The following is a 13,886-nucleotide window of genomic DNA, read 5'->3' as shown; positions in this document are numbered from 1 at the left end:
CATAAAACAATGAAATGTTGTTTTACCTATGAAACTGGTGAACATTAAGAATGGTAATAGTTAACACTACCAAAGATGTAGCAACCAAGCAGAAACTTTAAAAAGCTCAGAAACTTTGTCTCAGAATTTCTGCTTCTCCAAAATAAAAAATACATGTATAAGGCTGTTAGCTGTAGTATCTTTTATAGTAGTGAAATATAATATAAAAATAACTATTTTATGATAATGCTAACCAGTGAACAATGTTTCTGAAAAATATTTAATGATATGAGGAAATGCTCACAATAAGCCAAGTTAAAAAATACTAAAATGGTATATAGTCAATGTAAGTTTAAAGTTGTACATATCCAATATCATTTCAACTTATTTAGGTATATATGTGTGTATGTGCATGTGTGAGAGTATGTGTGTGTGTGTGAGAAAAATCTGGACGAATAAATGCAAAAATGTGCATAGTTATTTCTGGATGGTAAAATGGAGAGATTAGAGGCTATTTAAAATTTTCTTTTTTGTATATTGATGTGTTTTTATAATCCTATATGATGAATACATTAAGTATCTGACAAAAATATTATTTAAAAAACAAATCTACAACTTAGACTTCTACAAATCTACAATTTCTGTTAGAATTGCCTTTTAGATTTGACTCAAAATTTGCCATTGGTAGGATCTTTTGTAGATATGGAGTTTTACTATATACACTGTCAGATTACATTAAACATTCTGAAAGTATACGATTAAAATACATATTAGCATCCCTTGCTATATGCACTATCATTTGACAAATCCAAAGCCTAAAACATAATTCTGGTAATATGATGGATGAAACATTCAGAGAAATCATTTTCAGTATATACACCTCAAATTATACTAGGTGTATATATATGTATCTAATGAATTATATATTAATACATAACATAGGTTAGATATTATATTTTATGTATTTTAAAATAACCCATCTATACTAGGTGAGGAAGCAGTATTTGCTGTTCCCCAGTGGCCAGAGACATGGATTGTAGAAGCTATGAACACGAGGCCTGATAGGGAGTAGGGGACCTCCTCCATCCACTCCCAATGGGAGACCTCCACTCCCAATGAACTAGAAACCCTGAAGGGTTGACACTCTTAGTGGGTGAATGAGGGGGAAAAAAATCTGCCTACCAAAGGGACATAGTAGAATATGCCTATTTTGGACTTGGTTTTGAGTGCTACTGAAGAAAGAAAAAAATAGTCTCCTTTAAGAATTTCCAACCATGGGCTCATTCCTGGATTTGGAGTCTGAATTCATACTACCTAGGTAAAAAAAGTTAAACATTCAGGTTAGAATGATTCCGGGTTGATTGAGTTCCCAGGCACTTGACAGAGAAGCAAACGAGTCCTCTCTCTGGGGATACACTTAGAACCCAGATTTCAGTGTCGCTCCACAGGTCAAGTCCAAAGAATACAAGTTCAAAGTTTTAAAAGAAATCATTAAATATAAAAAGAAACAACCCCACATGAAACATAAAACAACACAACTAGACCTGCAAGCATACTAACACTAGAAATACCAATTATGAATTAAAATATAAGTATATTTAGAAAACTAAAGTTCAGTTCAGTTCAGTCGCTCAGTCCTGTCCGACTCTTTGCGACCCCATGAATCGCAGCACGCCAGGTCTCCCTGTCCATCACCAATTCAAAGAGGGCATTAAATAATAAAGGAAGAAGAAACAATGAAAATCAACATGATGGTGGTGAAACTGAGCCACAAAAACCTTCTAGAAAGGAAAAATGTAATAATAACAATTAGAAATGAAACAGATGCAGGTTAGATAAAATTGAAGAGAAAATCAGAAAGTAGAATGCAGATATAAAAAACTGATAAGAAAGAAGAACACACAAAAAGATGAATGGTTTAAAGACATGGAGGAAGGCTGAGATGATACAATGTATATCCAAGCAGAATTCTAAATGAGATAGAGGCCAAATTGGTGGGAGGCACTAAATCCTCAAATTCAGGAATTTATTTATCTCACAATGGAGATAAATAAGTGAGAAAATCACACCTGACAGAGCATCAAGAATATGCTGAACACCAAAAACAAAGAGAAGAACCTTATAAAGTAGTCAAAAAGAACAAACTTCTTACAAAGGAGAGACATTCACACCAGCAGCAGTCTTTTCAATGGCAAAAATGGAAGTCAGAGGCAGTGAAATTATTATTGCTATTTCAAAGTGGAATGGGAAAATAACTTTCTACCCACCAAAGCTATCCTTCAAGAACAAAAGTGTAAAACAGATCTGTGAGCAAATAAAAATTTAGCAGATACTATTAACAGATTCTTGCCAAAGGACCTTAAAAAGACAGTAAATCAGTACAGGAAAAAACCATAGAGAAAAGTACAATGAAAAAAGAAGGGACAATAAAAACTAGTAAAAATGTAGATATATCTAAAAACATCGATGGCATAATGTCTAATTTGAAGGATTAAAAATGTGAAGGTTATACTTCAATAAAACTGTTATGAAACACCAAGGTACAACTTTGATTGTAGACTTCAAATTATTTACAATGGGGGAGAGTTGACTGAGGGCCTCCCTTGTAGCTCAGTCGGTAAAGGATCTGCCTGCAGTGCAGGAGACCTGGGTTCGATCCCTGGGTTGGGAAGATCGCCTGGAGAAGGAAATGGCAACCCACTCCAGTATCCTTGTCTGGAAAATCTCATGGACAGAGGAGCCTGGTGGGCTGCAGTCCATGGGGTCGCAAAGAGTCAGACACGACTGAGCGACTAACACTAACTAAGGCCCTTAGGATGTTTAGCAGGAGTGTAAAGATACTAGCTTTATACTCTGTTGAGTTAAATATATTCATTAAAAAATTTAGGGTAAACACTAAAAGAAAAGAAATAGGATGTATAAATTCCAAACTACTAACGGGAAAAACAGACTTAGAAAAAAAATCCACCCCCACAAAAAGGAGAAAAAATGATGAAACAGATCAAAACAAATAGAAAGTACAGAATAGCATGATAGGAAAGAATTGAAATGTAATAGTAATCACAATCAACGTAAGTAAACTAAATATTCCAGCTGAAAGATAATGATTGCCAAACTGAATTAAACAAAATGCTGCTATATGCTGTTACTAGAGACTTTTCTAAAAAGATGTTCTTGTCGCCTCACAGAGTGACTTAATCTAATTCCTTGTTAAAGTTAAAATACAAATTATCTGGTTCTACCAAAAAAAAAGAAAAGAAAAAATGAATGAGATGGGGAAAAGGAGAAAGGAAGAAAGTAGGAAGGGAAGCGGTGGTAACTCCTAGCTCTCAACGTTGTCAGGATTCACAAAGTGAATTTTTTGCTGGAGAAACCAGGGTAGCAAGGGGAACAGATATGTGCAACCTGACCTTTGTGAATAAAAATCCACTGGGCTTTCTGAGTCTCTCAAAGTGCCTCCTTCACTCTCTGAATCATATGCAGTAACTGAAGGGTTTGCTTTAACATAAGTAGAGGGAAACAAAACAAGGAAAATAGCACCATGCTGTATTCCTAGATCAACAAACAGACTTGGATACTGTGATTTATAAGAAATATATATTTGGTCATTAAGATGACCAAAATACATTTCTCATATATATTTGGGCTTTGTTCATAGTTCCCAGTTCATGGTTCCCAAAACCCCTGGAATTTCTTAAGTGTGGAGAGTGACACAGGTGTCTTTCATTAAGTTAATAAGGCAACTTTTAGAAAGCACCTAAGGATTGGGGCTGGTGACTAATGGAGCCAACTGGATGATTAAAAGTTGGAATTTTCAGTCCCACTCCCTTCCAGCAAGGACAGATGAGTTGGAGAGATAGACTGCACTTCCCACCTACTGGTGTGAGGTGTTAGTCACTTAGTCGTGTCTGACTCTTCGTGACCCCATGGACTGTAGCCCACCAGGCTCCTCTGTCTGTGGAATTCACTAGACAAGAATACTGGAGTGGGTTGCCATTCCCTTCTCCAAGGGATCTTCCTGACCCAGGGACTGGACCTGGGTCTCCTGCATTGCAGGCAGATACTTTACCGCTGAGCCAGCAGGGAAGCCCAAGAAGAGCTGGAGGGCAAATCAATCGCCAATTGTCGATGATTTGATCAACTATGCCCATGTAATGCAGTCTCCATGGGTGCGTATGTGCTATATCGCTTCAGTAGTTCGACTCTTTGCAACCCTATGGACTGTAGCCCACCTCTGTCCATGGGATTCTCTAGGCAAAAATACTGAAGTGAGTTGCCATGACCTCCTCCAGGGGATCTTCCTGATCCAATGCCAGAATTCAGAGAGCTTCGGGAGTTGGTGAACACCTGGAGATGCTGGGAGAGTGGCGCCTGGAGAAGGTTCCCTACCTTCCCCATGCCTCAGCTGGCTGTCCCTGAGTCGTACCCTTTTACAATAAACCAGTGATCTAATAATGAAATGTTTCTCTTAGTTTTGTGAGATCCTCTAGCAAATTCATTGACCCTGAGGAGGGGGTCACTGGAACCTCTGACTTATAGTCAGTCAGAAGCACAGGTAACAAACTGGACTGGTGACTTGCTTCTGAAGTGGGGGTGGAGAGGGCAGTCTTATAGGAATGAACCCTTAACCTGAGGAAAACTGATGCTATCTCTGGGCAGACAGTGTCAGAATTGAGTTAAATTCTTGGCCACCCTGCTGGTGTCTGAGAATTCCTTGGTGTTATGTGGGAAGCAGCCCCACCCCCACCCCCACCCCCACATATCTGAATTGGGTCCAGGCCAGGAACTCAAAAGAACACTGCAATCACAGGTTTCTAGACGGTTAAGAAGTTTAGTGCCTAGGTTTTCTTTCGAGGACAGAGAGTTTCCAAGTCTATCAAGTAATACTTGCTTATTATAAGGATGAGCTTACCTTGCCTTCTTTGAAATCTGTACATTAATTTTATTAATTTATTTGCTGGGTATGGAGGGTGGACAAAGGTTGAATTTATAATATGTTCTTTGCCTTAGGAAAGCTTGGGACTATACATTTGCATTTATATAATTATTTATGGTTTAGTATCTTATCAGAAACATTTTACTTTATGAAGAATATTTATAACACTGTCTCAATTTCGATTTTCCCATGACCATTACAACAATTTGCACTGCAAACACTCTGCTGGCAAGCAACTTTTCAGGAACATACAAAATGAATAAAGCAAGGCACACCTGCATTACTAAGTAGCCTGCCTTCAACTATCCAGCTTTAAGCATCTTTATTTAGACCATTCCCTTCATTTGAACTGGGCTGACTTGCTGTCAGATTACAGTGCCAGGTCTAAGAAGAAGTTAAATACCATGGACAGCTGCTTTCTAGGCCAATGACAGCCTAGCACCATAGCAGATCAACGGACCTCAGCAGCCAAGCCAGGCACACAGCAAAACACACCAGATGCCCTCAAAGTCCACTGCTTCACATCCTGCAGGATTCAAATTAATTCCTAAGCAGCCATGGAGAGGTTTTTAGAAGAAGGTCCCAGTCATTCATAAATAAAAATACACTGAAAACAAAAAATCTCTGCTTAGCATAGATATATCAAAACCACAGTCAATGGCCTACTTACTGCAAGTAAAATTCTACAAAATAAACTTTCAGGACTGCAAAGGTATTTGAAGGTTTCCTTCAGGAGTTTATAATATCTTCTCTGCATATATTCACTATATATGAAATTAAGCTTATAAATATTATAATATGGCAAATATCACATGCCCCTAAGAGAGACAATGGCCTGCTTAACTTGATGATTCACTGACATGAACTATAATATTCAAGAAATATTTTGAAATACTCAAATTTGAAGTACTTTATTCTGATTCACTTTCCACTTAAGAACAAAAGATGAAAGAAAGGGAACTAACACTTACTGAACAACCCACATTTGCCAAGGACTATGTTAGCGGCTAAATAGTCATTTCGTCATTTAACAATTTTTCCAACTTTATGAAGCAGGTATTATTATTTTCATTTTCCTAATTAGGAAACTGAGGCTCAGTGAGTTTATGTGACTTCTTTGAGGTTACAAGGCTTATTACACACCTGAGTTAAAACCTTTTTTCCCTGAGTCAAAGTCCAGGGTCTCTTTAGCATGTCATGACACTAAATGATATGTTTTTAAAGGATGCTATTATCACTAAAAGCTGTAATAAAAAAGTCAAATTAAAAAGCCACACGCCAGGTGGAATAGTTAAATAAAATGGGAAACTATTATTTAACTATGAGAAAAACATTCACATTTTCTATTTTTCCATGCTCCATAGTTTGCCCCATCATCAGTAATGAAACCAAATGAAGATTTTCAACTTGTTCATGAAGCAAATAGTTTCAAAGATATTTCACTGCCTACAGCTCAGCAGAGTTGATGAGTTTCCAGGAAGAACCATGATGACCTGTATCAAAATCTCTAAATATGTTTCCTTCACTTTCCCATACTCCCCTGCTCTATAACTGCACATATAAAACAATGAGGTAGCCTTGCCTAAAACAGACTTAGTATTTTGCTTCCTAAATTCTTGTACAGCACATTTCTCTCTATGAAGACTCAATCAAGGAATGTCTTTGGCTTGGCTCTGAGTGTTCTGATGATGTTAGAAGCACTGACTTAGGTAGGAAAGGGGGGTGGGGTATATAGCCAGAAATCAACTTTTTAGATCAGAGAACAACAGCGCCAAGCTCAAGGACCCATCTCTCCTTGAGACACCTTCTGTTCAGTGCTCAGAGAGCAAAATTTCCACAAGATTCTGAAATCAGACATCTGATACAAACCAGCTGCTGAAAAACTTTTTTCCAATAAAATTCAAAAGTAAAACTGGCAAGGTGAAATTTCGTAAAGGAAATCACACATCATTATGTATTGGTCCACCTAAAAATATCTGTGTCCTAGTATACCAAATAAGACATAGCAATGTTAAAAAATTCTGGCCCCATGATAATTTATGGTTCAATCTAGTTTCTGAATGCCAAAATAAATGATAATCATTAAATGAAACAACTAAAACTATTTGGTGCTCAAAGGAAAACAATACGATGAACATATTTTTGGGGTAAATCAGAAACAGGAGATATAGTCATGAATATAATCTGCTTTCTTTTTTAATTAGGTAAGTCCAGAATTTCAAAAATTTTTAGATGCACAATATTAAGCATAGCAAAAATTATGGATATAAATAACAACTTTAAGGAATGTCAGCCTAAGTTATTGACTTTTAAATTACCATAAAAATGACACGACAGTCACCTAATATAGTAGGGTAAAAATCCTGCAAGAGCTGATTTAATGAGTGACACAATTTATTAAAAACTGTCTGTAGACCATATTTTAAAAGTTATTACTAAATGCACAAAACCAGTTTCTCCCTTCTTAGCAGAATACAAAATACCCCTGCAATCTTCAATATATCATTGGACCACTCTGCAAATTCCTTTTTCATGCTTGTTGCCAATATAACCTTTAGCCGAGTTCTGTGTTTAAGTTAATTAAGTTCCACTGTGCCGTAACAAAACGAAAAGTACTGAGTTCTCAAAAAGACTTTTTATCCTTGATGTGCCCTGGATATTTATAAGCACCAAATCATTTCCTTGCCTCTAAAAAATCTGCCTTTCCCTTGGCAACTGTTCAGCACTCTAATTGGAATAAACACATAGACTACTAATGCAAACCACTTAAACTTGCAGTCAGTTTTGAGAAGATAGCTTGAGGGATCATGTTTTGGGCTACAAAATTAGACCAGGGAGGGGGCTCCAGTGATGACCCTATCTTATGCCCTTAAGGATACAGACTAGTATCACATCTGAATATTATTTGCCATGGTTTTTTTTTTTTCTTACTACAGTTTCTAACAACCAACCATACACTGAGGGATAGGTTAGAAAAAATACATTCCAGAATATTTCTCTTTTGCATGGAATAAATAGAAATATCACTAGTAGTTTTTTGTCTGCACTTTGCTTCTGTTTCATGGCTGCCACAAAAATGATAGATGGTCATGAAACTTGAAAATAGAGGAATTACGCTAAATTAATATCATTTTTTTCTTCACTCTGGAAAAACATCTCACCCTCCACTTAACGTTTGTTTTCTGCATACATGAGAATGTCCCCAGATTCCAGAATGAAAAGTCTGCATATGTATTTTGGTTTTCTGTTTAAAATCACAATCTGAGATGACATTCCAATGTTAGGATATAAATCAAAACTGCATCACTTACTTAACATAAAATTTTACTAATTTTCCCATTAGTAAACATTACTGATTATTTTTAAAAATTAACCTATATTTTTTCAGATCAATTTCTTCTAAGTTCTTTACCAGTTTACTTGCTACCTATGTGATAGGATGACCACTGTTGTCTTTAAAACCCCTGCAAGTCCTACTCTAGAAAATATTTTGGGTCATGTTTAACATGGTGTGCAAAATGGGCATCGAACTACAGAGGCAGGCAGCATGGCTTGCCACTGACTCTCATGGATCCTGATCTGTGCCTGGTCGAGTGGTCTGAAGCATCACTGTGTGGATCAAGAAGCATGGCCATGACCCACTTGAACGACCAATCGTGTGAGGCTCTAGGCTGCTGACTTACAGGTCCATATTTGGTGACACAGACACACTTTCTTTGCTTAGCACCTTTAAAGAGATGGTTCATGATAACTGTCATATGTTCATTTAAATAGAAAAAGCCCTGCAATGTGCAAAGGACACACACGTACTTTCCCATGAAAATAAAACTGCTCACAAAATTGCTATGCCTCCTTGCACAAAAGAAGACACAAATAACTGCTGAGTCTTCTCTGGGAAGCTTATGTAACCTATATTTACAAATGTTTTACTCTGAGGCAAACAGCTTGAGAATTTAGTAGACATTCTCCAGAGTACCCCCCAATTTTTCCCACTGTGATAGTCTGGCTATCAAAGAACTGAAGAAAGTACCCTGCTATCCATTACAGCCCCCAACGCCATCCGATTCAAAAAGTGGCAGATCTCAAAAACTAAGAATTCAGAGCTATGGCCAAGAAGAACATTAAATAAACAACCACTGCCACCAACCTTTGGTTGGGCCTCTGGCGCTGTCACCTTGACGACTTTGTTGCGATTTATCATTTGCTTCACCCATCTTTCTACTTGGACGTTGAATTTCATGAAAACCACATAGCCAAAGTAAGCTGTCAAGAGAAGCAAGCTCTCCCACCACATGATAAAGTTATCCAGGAAAAATATAATCAGCATGATTAAGTCAATGATGTAGAAGGACACATCCCGAAAGAGCGGCCACCATGTCAGGTTTAAGATTTCTCTGGAAAACAGGGCGCACATGCCAATGACAAAGAGGATATTGAACACCGCTGAGCCCACGATCGTGCCAATGCCAACATTGCTGTGAGCAATAAACACCCCTATGAGAGACGTGAAAAGTTCTGGCGCTGAGCCCCCGGCAGCCATGAAGGTGGCTCCAGCCACATCATCAGAGATGCCCAGTTTTTCGGTGATGACAGTCAACGAGGGAACAAAGAACTCATCACAGACAATGGCTAAGGCTATGAACATGTAGATCATCCCAATGACATGGAGAATGATGGCGCCTTTTCTTCGTTGCTCGAGGGAAAAGATGTCTCTGGGGTAGTCTCCTTGGGCATGATCTGTACTATTCTCAGATATGCCTTCCTGAGAAAGAGCTGGCTGTGGAGTATAATCTCGAATCTTGTCATTTAAATCTAAGAGAGTTCTTTCGTGGTAACCGTGTGCTGCCCCGGGGCCACTTGCACCCCTGGCCTCTCCTGTGCTCTGTGTCTCTGTCTCAGAAAAGGCACTGATTGAAAACGGGACAGTGCTAATGGCTACCAGGCCTATGAAAAGGCCTAGGATTCGAATCAACTTGAGTTTTTTCCTGACATTATAATGTCTCCTGCAGCCAGACGGTGACTTATCGGAATACCATTTCTCAAGGAAAGAGATGGTGGCGCTTTGGTGCAGATCCATCCTGGGTCTTCTGGTGGATGTGATGGTTCTAAATTTGTAGACTCAACCAGATGGTTCTTTCATACTTTGCTTTGCTTTACAGGTAACAGTGCTTGTGAGGCGCTTCCACAATCAGGGATTCTTAGGCTTCACAGGAAATATTTTCAACATTTATGCTTAAATAAAAATAAAAACAAGGATACGTGAATCATAAAATCATGCATTTTTTTTTAAACAAAATAATTTAGCAGATATGAAAAAAATCCTATCCTATAGCCAGCCATGGGACCTTGGGTTAAATTCCTTAATTCTTCTGAACTTCAGTTTCCCCATTTCAAAAATTAGGACAATGACAGCACCTACCACCAAGGAATGCTTTGAGGATGATTTAAAAGATATGAAGCATTAAAAGTAGGATGTGACATATTAGGCACTTATTAAAATGTGTGTACAAAGGCAAACATTGGGTAAATACATAGACTACATATTTGTGTGTGTTAAATAAAAAAATGTTGTAGATGAAAATCTGTTTATCCCACCTTAAATCATGTAACAAATAACATCCCAGTGCTCAAAAAGGTATCACTTCCTTTAGATTTATCTACATATTTGACAACCGAACTATTGCCTTTTCTTTTGTTCCAATTATATAATTCCAGTTGCAGGCACACTTTTCGGATTTAATCTGTCACTTGGAAAGGGCTGAGTGCTGGAGGATCAGCACTCTTTTTCTGGACACTTAATACTCTCAGGCTCTTCTTTTTCATGAAAACCCTCTCCTGTATATCAAATACAGATAAGAAGCCCTTTAAAAATTTAAGTTTAAAAGAATGTTCTGATGATGTGAACAAACTGTCTTCCCCAAATATCTAGATATTATTTTCAGCTAAAGCTTTAAAAAAAAAACAAAAAACAACCTTTAGTCATATTTAAAATACACAACTTGGTAAATCAAACAATTCCTAACAAGTAGGCTATTTCAAGAGATCAAATATGTATTTCATAAATAATATGCACGTTGCAGTAATACCTCTGTCCACAAAAATCTGCCCAAAATAGCCCCGACACTGACCCTCTAGTAGTTTAGACAGCCAAGCAGTTTTCATTCTCAGCCTCCACAGAGAAGGGTGAAATACCTAGATAGACAGTTGACATTCTAAAGATTCCTCTTTTTAATTTCTTTAAAAAACGGTTTTGATTGGGGGTGGGTTTCTTGTATCAACGATTTCATTTTAGAGGCATTCGCTGAGATCATCTCAGGTGTAAAGCAAGCTAATTAAACATGCGCCAGTTACACATTGAGATTAGCTGGAACTCAGGTTTGCAGAGGGAGCCCAAACCAACCTAGGCTGAGATGCTGTTCCTCCTGAGATAAACCTAACCCCGCACAGATTCCCGGCTGGCTGGCAGATGTCTATGCTTAGCGTGAACGATTAAGCGACTCACTGCGCTCCGGGGATTGTCACAATGCTGGGCCGGGGCAAACGGCACGGACGGACTCAACTCCCAGGGTGCGCTATCGGCTCCAGCCGGAGCCTGACTCGACCTGCAAACCCACCGCTCCGCTGCACGCGAACAGCCTCCGCCGGCCAAGTGCACCCCCAGCTGCGCCCCAACTTTGCCTTGTGTGGTCCCAAACTTTCCCTGGTGGGTTCACAGGAAAATAAAACTAAAGGACAGACGCCTCACTAGAGAGCCGGGAGCTGGGATGCAGCGTGGGGAGGGGCTTGGCCGGCATCTCCCAGAATCGCTGGTGGGTAGCTGGGGAAGGGGAGCGTCCCTCTTAGCGCCTCCCCGACAGCAGGCCCCCCACCCCGAGCCGGAAGCAGGGCGGTTTGGGTGGGAGAAGCAGGGGGTGCTCAGAAGCCGCACCCGGGAGCTGAGAGAGTTGGCTAACTCCTTTCGGGGCCTGGGGCGCCCACGTCCTCCGTGAAGCCACCTGTGAGTCTGCCGCCGGATGCACGCCATCCGGATCCAGGGACCCCGACCTCTGCGGCCCCCGAGCCCGGCGGCTGGTCTGGGTTCGGCCGCCCGCACTTACCGGGATCCGCCAGGAAGACGCGCACACTGCGGGGGCCCGAGCGCGGCCCGCCGCTCCGGTCCTCCGCCTCCTCCGGCCCTCCGCCTCCTCGCTCCGAGGCCCGGGCTGCGGCTCGCACTCGCCGCCGCTCTCGCCGTCCGGGGCTGGGCTCGGGAGGAGACTAAGCCGCCGCGAGCCCCGCGCGCCGCCTCTGGTGCTGCCTGGCCCCCTCCGGCCCCTCCCTCTCGCCTCTGCGCGGGGAGCGTGGCCGCAGCGCGCTCGGCTCCCGCGCCCTCTGCTCCACGCCTCCTGGGCGCAGAGGCGACGCCGGCTGCGGTCTCTTAGGAGATTTCTCCGCAGTGGGGACAGGGGTCAGGATTTGCAGACGGGCAAGGACGAAGAGGAGAAATCATACAGGTCGGTGACGCGCCTGACTCCTTAGACCTGAAAGTATTGCCAACTTTGGGGTCATCTCTGCCAGGCCCCTTCTCTCCAATTATCTGCAGAAAGTGACAGCAGTCACATATTTCTTTAGGAGGCGATGTAATGTGATGATGGTAAAGACGATCACTGAAAAGGCAGGGAGGCCTGCAGGGTTGTGTGTCCGGGCGCAGGGTTTGTGAAGTCTCGGCTTTGGCTGGTTGGGACCCTGAAGGATCATTAGTCTTGCAGGCTGACCTTTAATTTTGTGGCTGATGAAGCTGAGACCCAAGACTGTCATTTTGAGTCATAGACAGCGTTCATACTCTGGCCTCTGGACTTCGTGCCCAGTGCTTTTCCCTGCCCTGTCAGGAAAACAAGACCCCCTAGACCACAAGATATTGAGTCAGGCTTGTTGGGGACTGGAGGCAAAATCTGGGCCGAAGAGTGGGCGAAGATGAGACATACCGGCTACTGGCGGAGGCCCCATTTACCTGACCCTGTGATAACCGCCAGAACTGCCAAGAGATTCTCACTAGGAGAAACCTTTCATCAGACGTTTTCCCCTCTCCTTACCCTCCACCCTCTTCCTATTTTCCACTTAGGGTTTCTTCATGCTTTCCTGGGACTAGGGGAAACGTCCGTCGTATCTGGAAAATGCACCACCTTTGACTTTGGGTAAAACTTTATACTCAGACCTCTACACGTCCCTGATAAGTCAAGAGAAGCCTTGAGAAACTTGAAATCTCTTTTTCTCCCACCAAAGCCAGGCATTTAAGATTATTATCTTGCTAAGGATTTAAAGTCTTATTCTGGAAGTCATTGTGTGAATTTTTAATATTTGCCTGTTATTTTGGAAGATTCCAGACAGTTACAAATAGGACAGTATAATGAACCTCCAATGGGGCCATCACCCTCCTTGAACAACAATCAACTCACTGTCAATCACATTTCATTTATACGCATTTTCTCCATGCCATCATTTTAAAGCAAATCCCAGATATTGTATCATTTTAATTGTAGATATTTACAGAAATCAAGGAAGCTATCAATCACTTCCAGGTTATGTCAGGAAGACTAAGGAATCAATTGAAATAGGCTCCCCCAGACAAGGATGGATCAATCTGAGCACCAAAAATTGATAATAATTGGAATTGTTTCAAATGTATCAAGTATGATTATATCTGTAAGTTCATAATGATTCTATAGTAACTTGATAGGTCACTGTTGATGGGTAAGAAGGAATGAACTCATTATTTTCAAATTGTTTTAGAAAAAAGAAAACAATCATGGATTTAATTTGCCTTTTCCATACAAATTGGACTTCAGGGTAACCAATTGTGCATGTGTGCTAAGTCCCTTCAGTCCTGTCTGACTCTTTGCAACCCTATGGACTGTAACCCACCAGGCTCCTCTGTCCATGGGATTCTCCAGGCAAGAATACTGGAGTGGATTGTCATGCCCTCCTCCAGGAG

General features: G+C 40.7%; 1 protein-coding gene across 1 annotated transcript in view; it reads right to left on the bottom strand.

The window, feature by feature from the left end:
• SLC24A2 (solute carrier family 24 member 2) overlaps positions 1-12,174 on the bottom strand; it is a 290,443-nt gene extending 278,269 nt beyond the window's left edge. The window contains 2 exon segments of the mRNA NM_001144094.3: positions 9,063-10,147; positions 12,013-12,174. Coding sequence (NP_001137566.2) covers positions 9,063-9,992 — 930 coding nt within the window. The 5' untranslated portion in view covers positions 9,993-10,147; positions 12,013-12,174.
• Between the last annotated feature and the right edge of the window lie 1,712 nt (positions 12,175-13,886).

The sequence above is a fragment of the Bos taurus genome, chromosome 8 (genome assembly GCF_002263795.3).
Source record: "Bos taurus isolate L1 Dominette 01449 registration number 42190680 breed Hereford chromosome 8, ARS-UCD2.0, whole genome shotgun sequence".
Classification (NCBI taxonomy): Eukaryota; Metazoa; Chordata; class Mammalia; order Artiodactyla; family Bovidae; genus Bos; species Bos taurus.
Note: the sequence above shows the minus strand (reverse complement) of the source record. Positions and strands in the feature narration are given on the sequence as shown.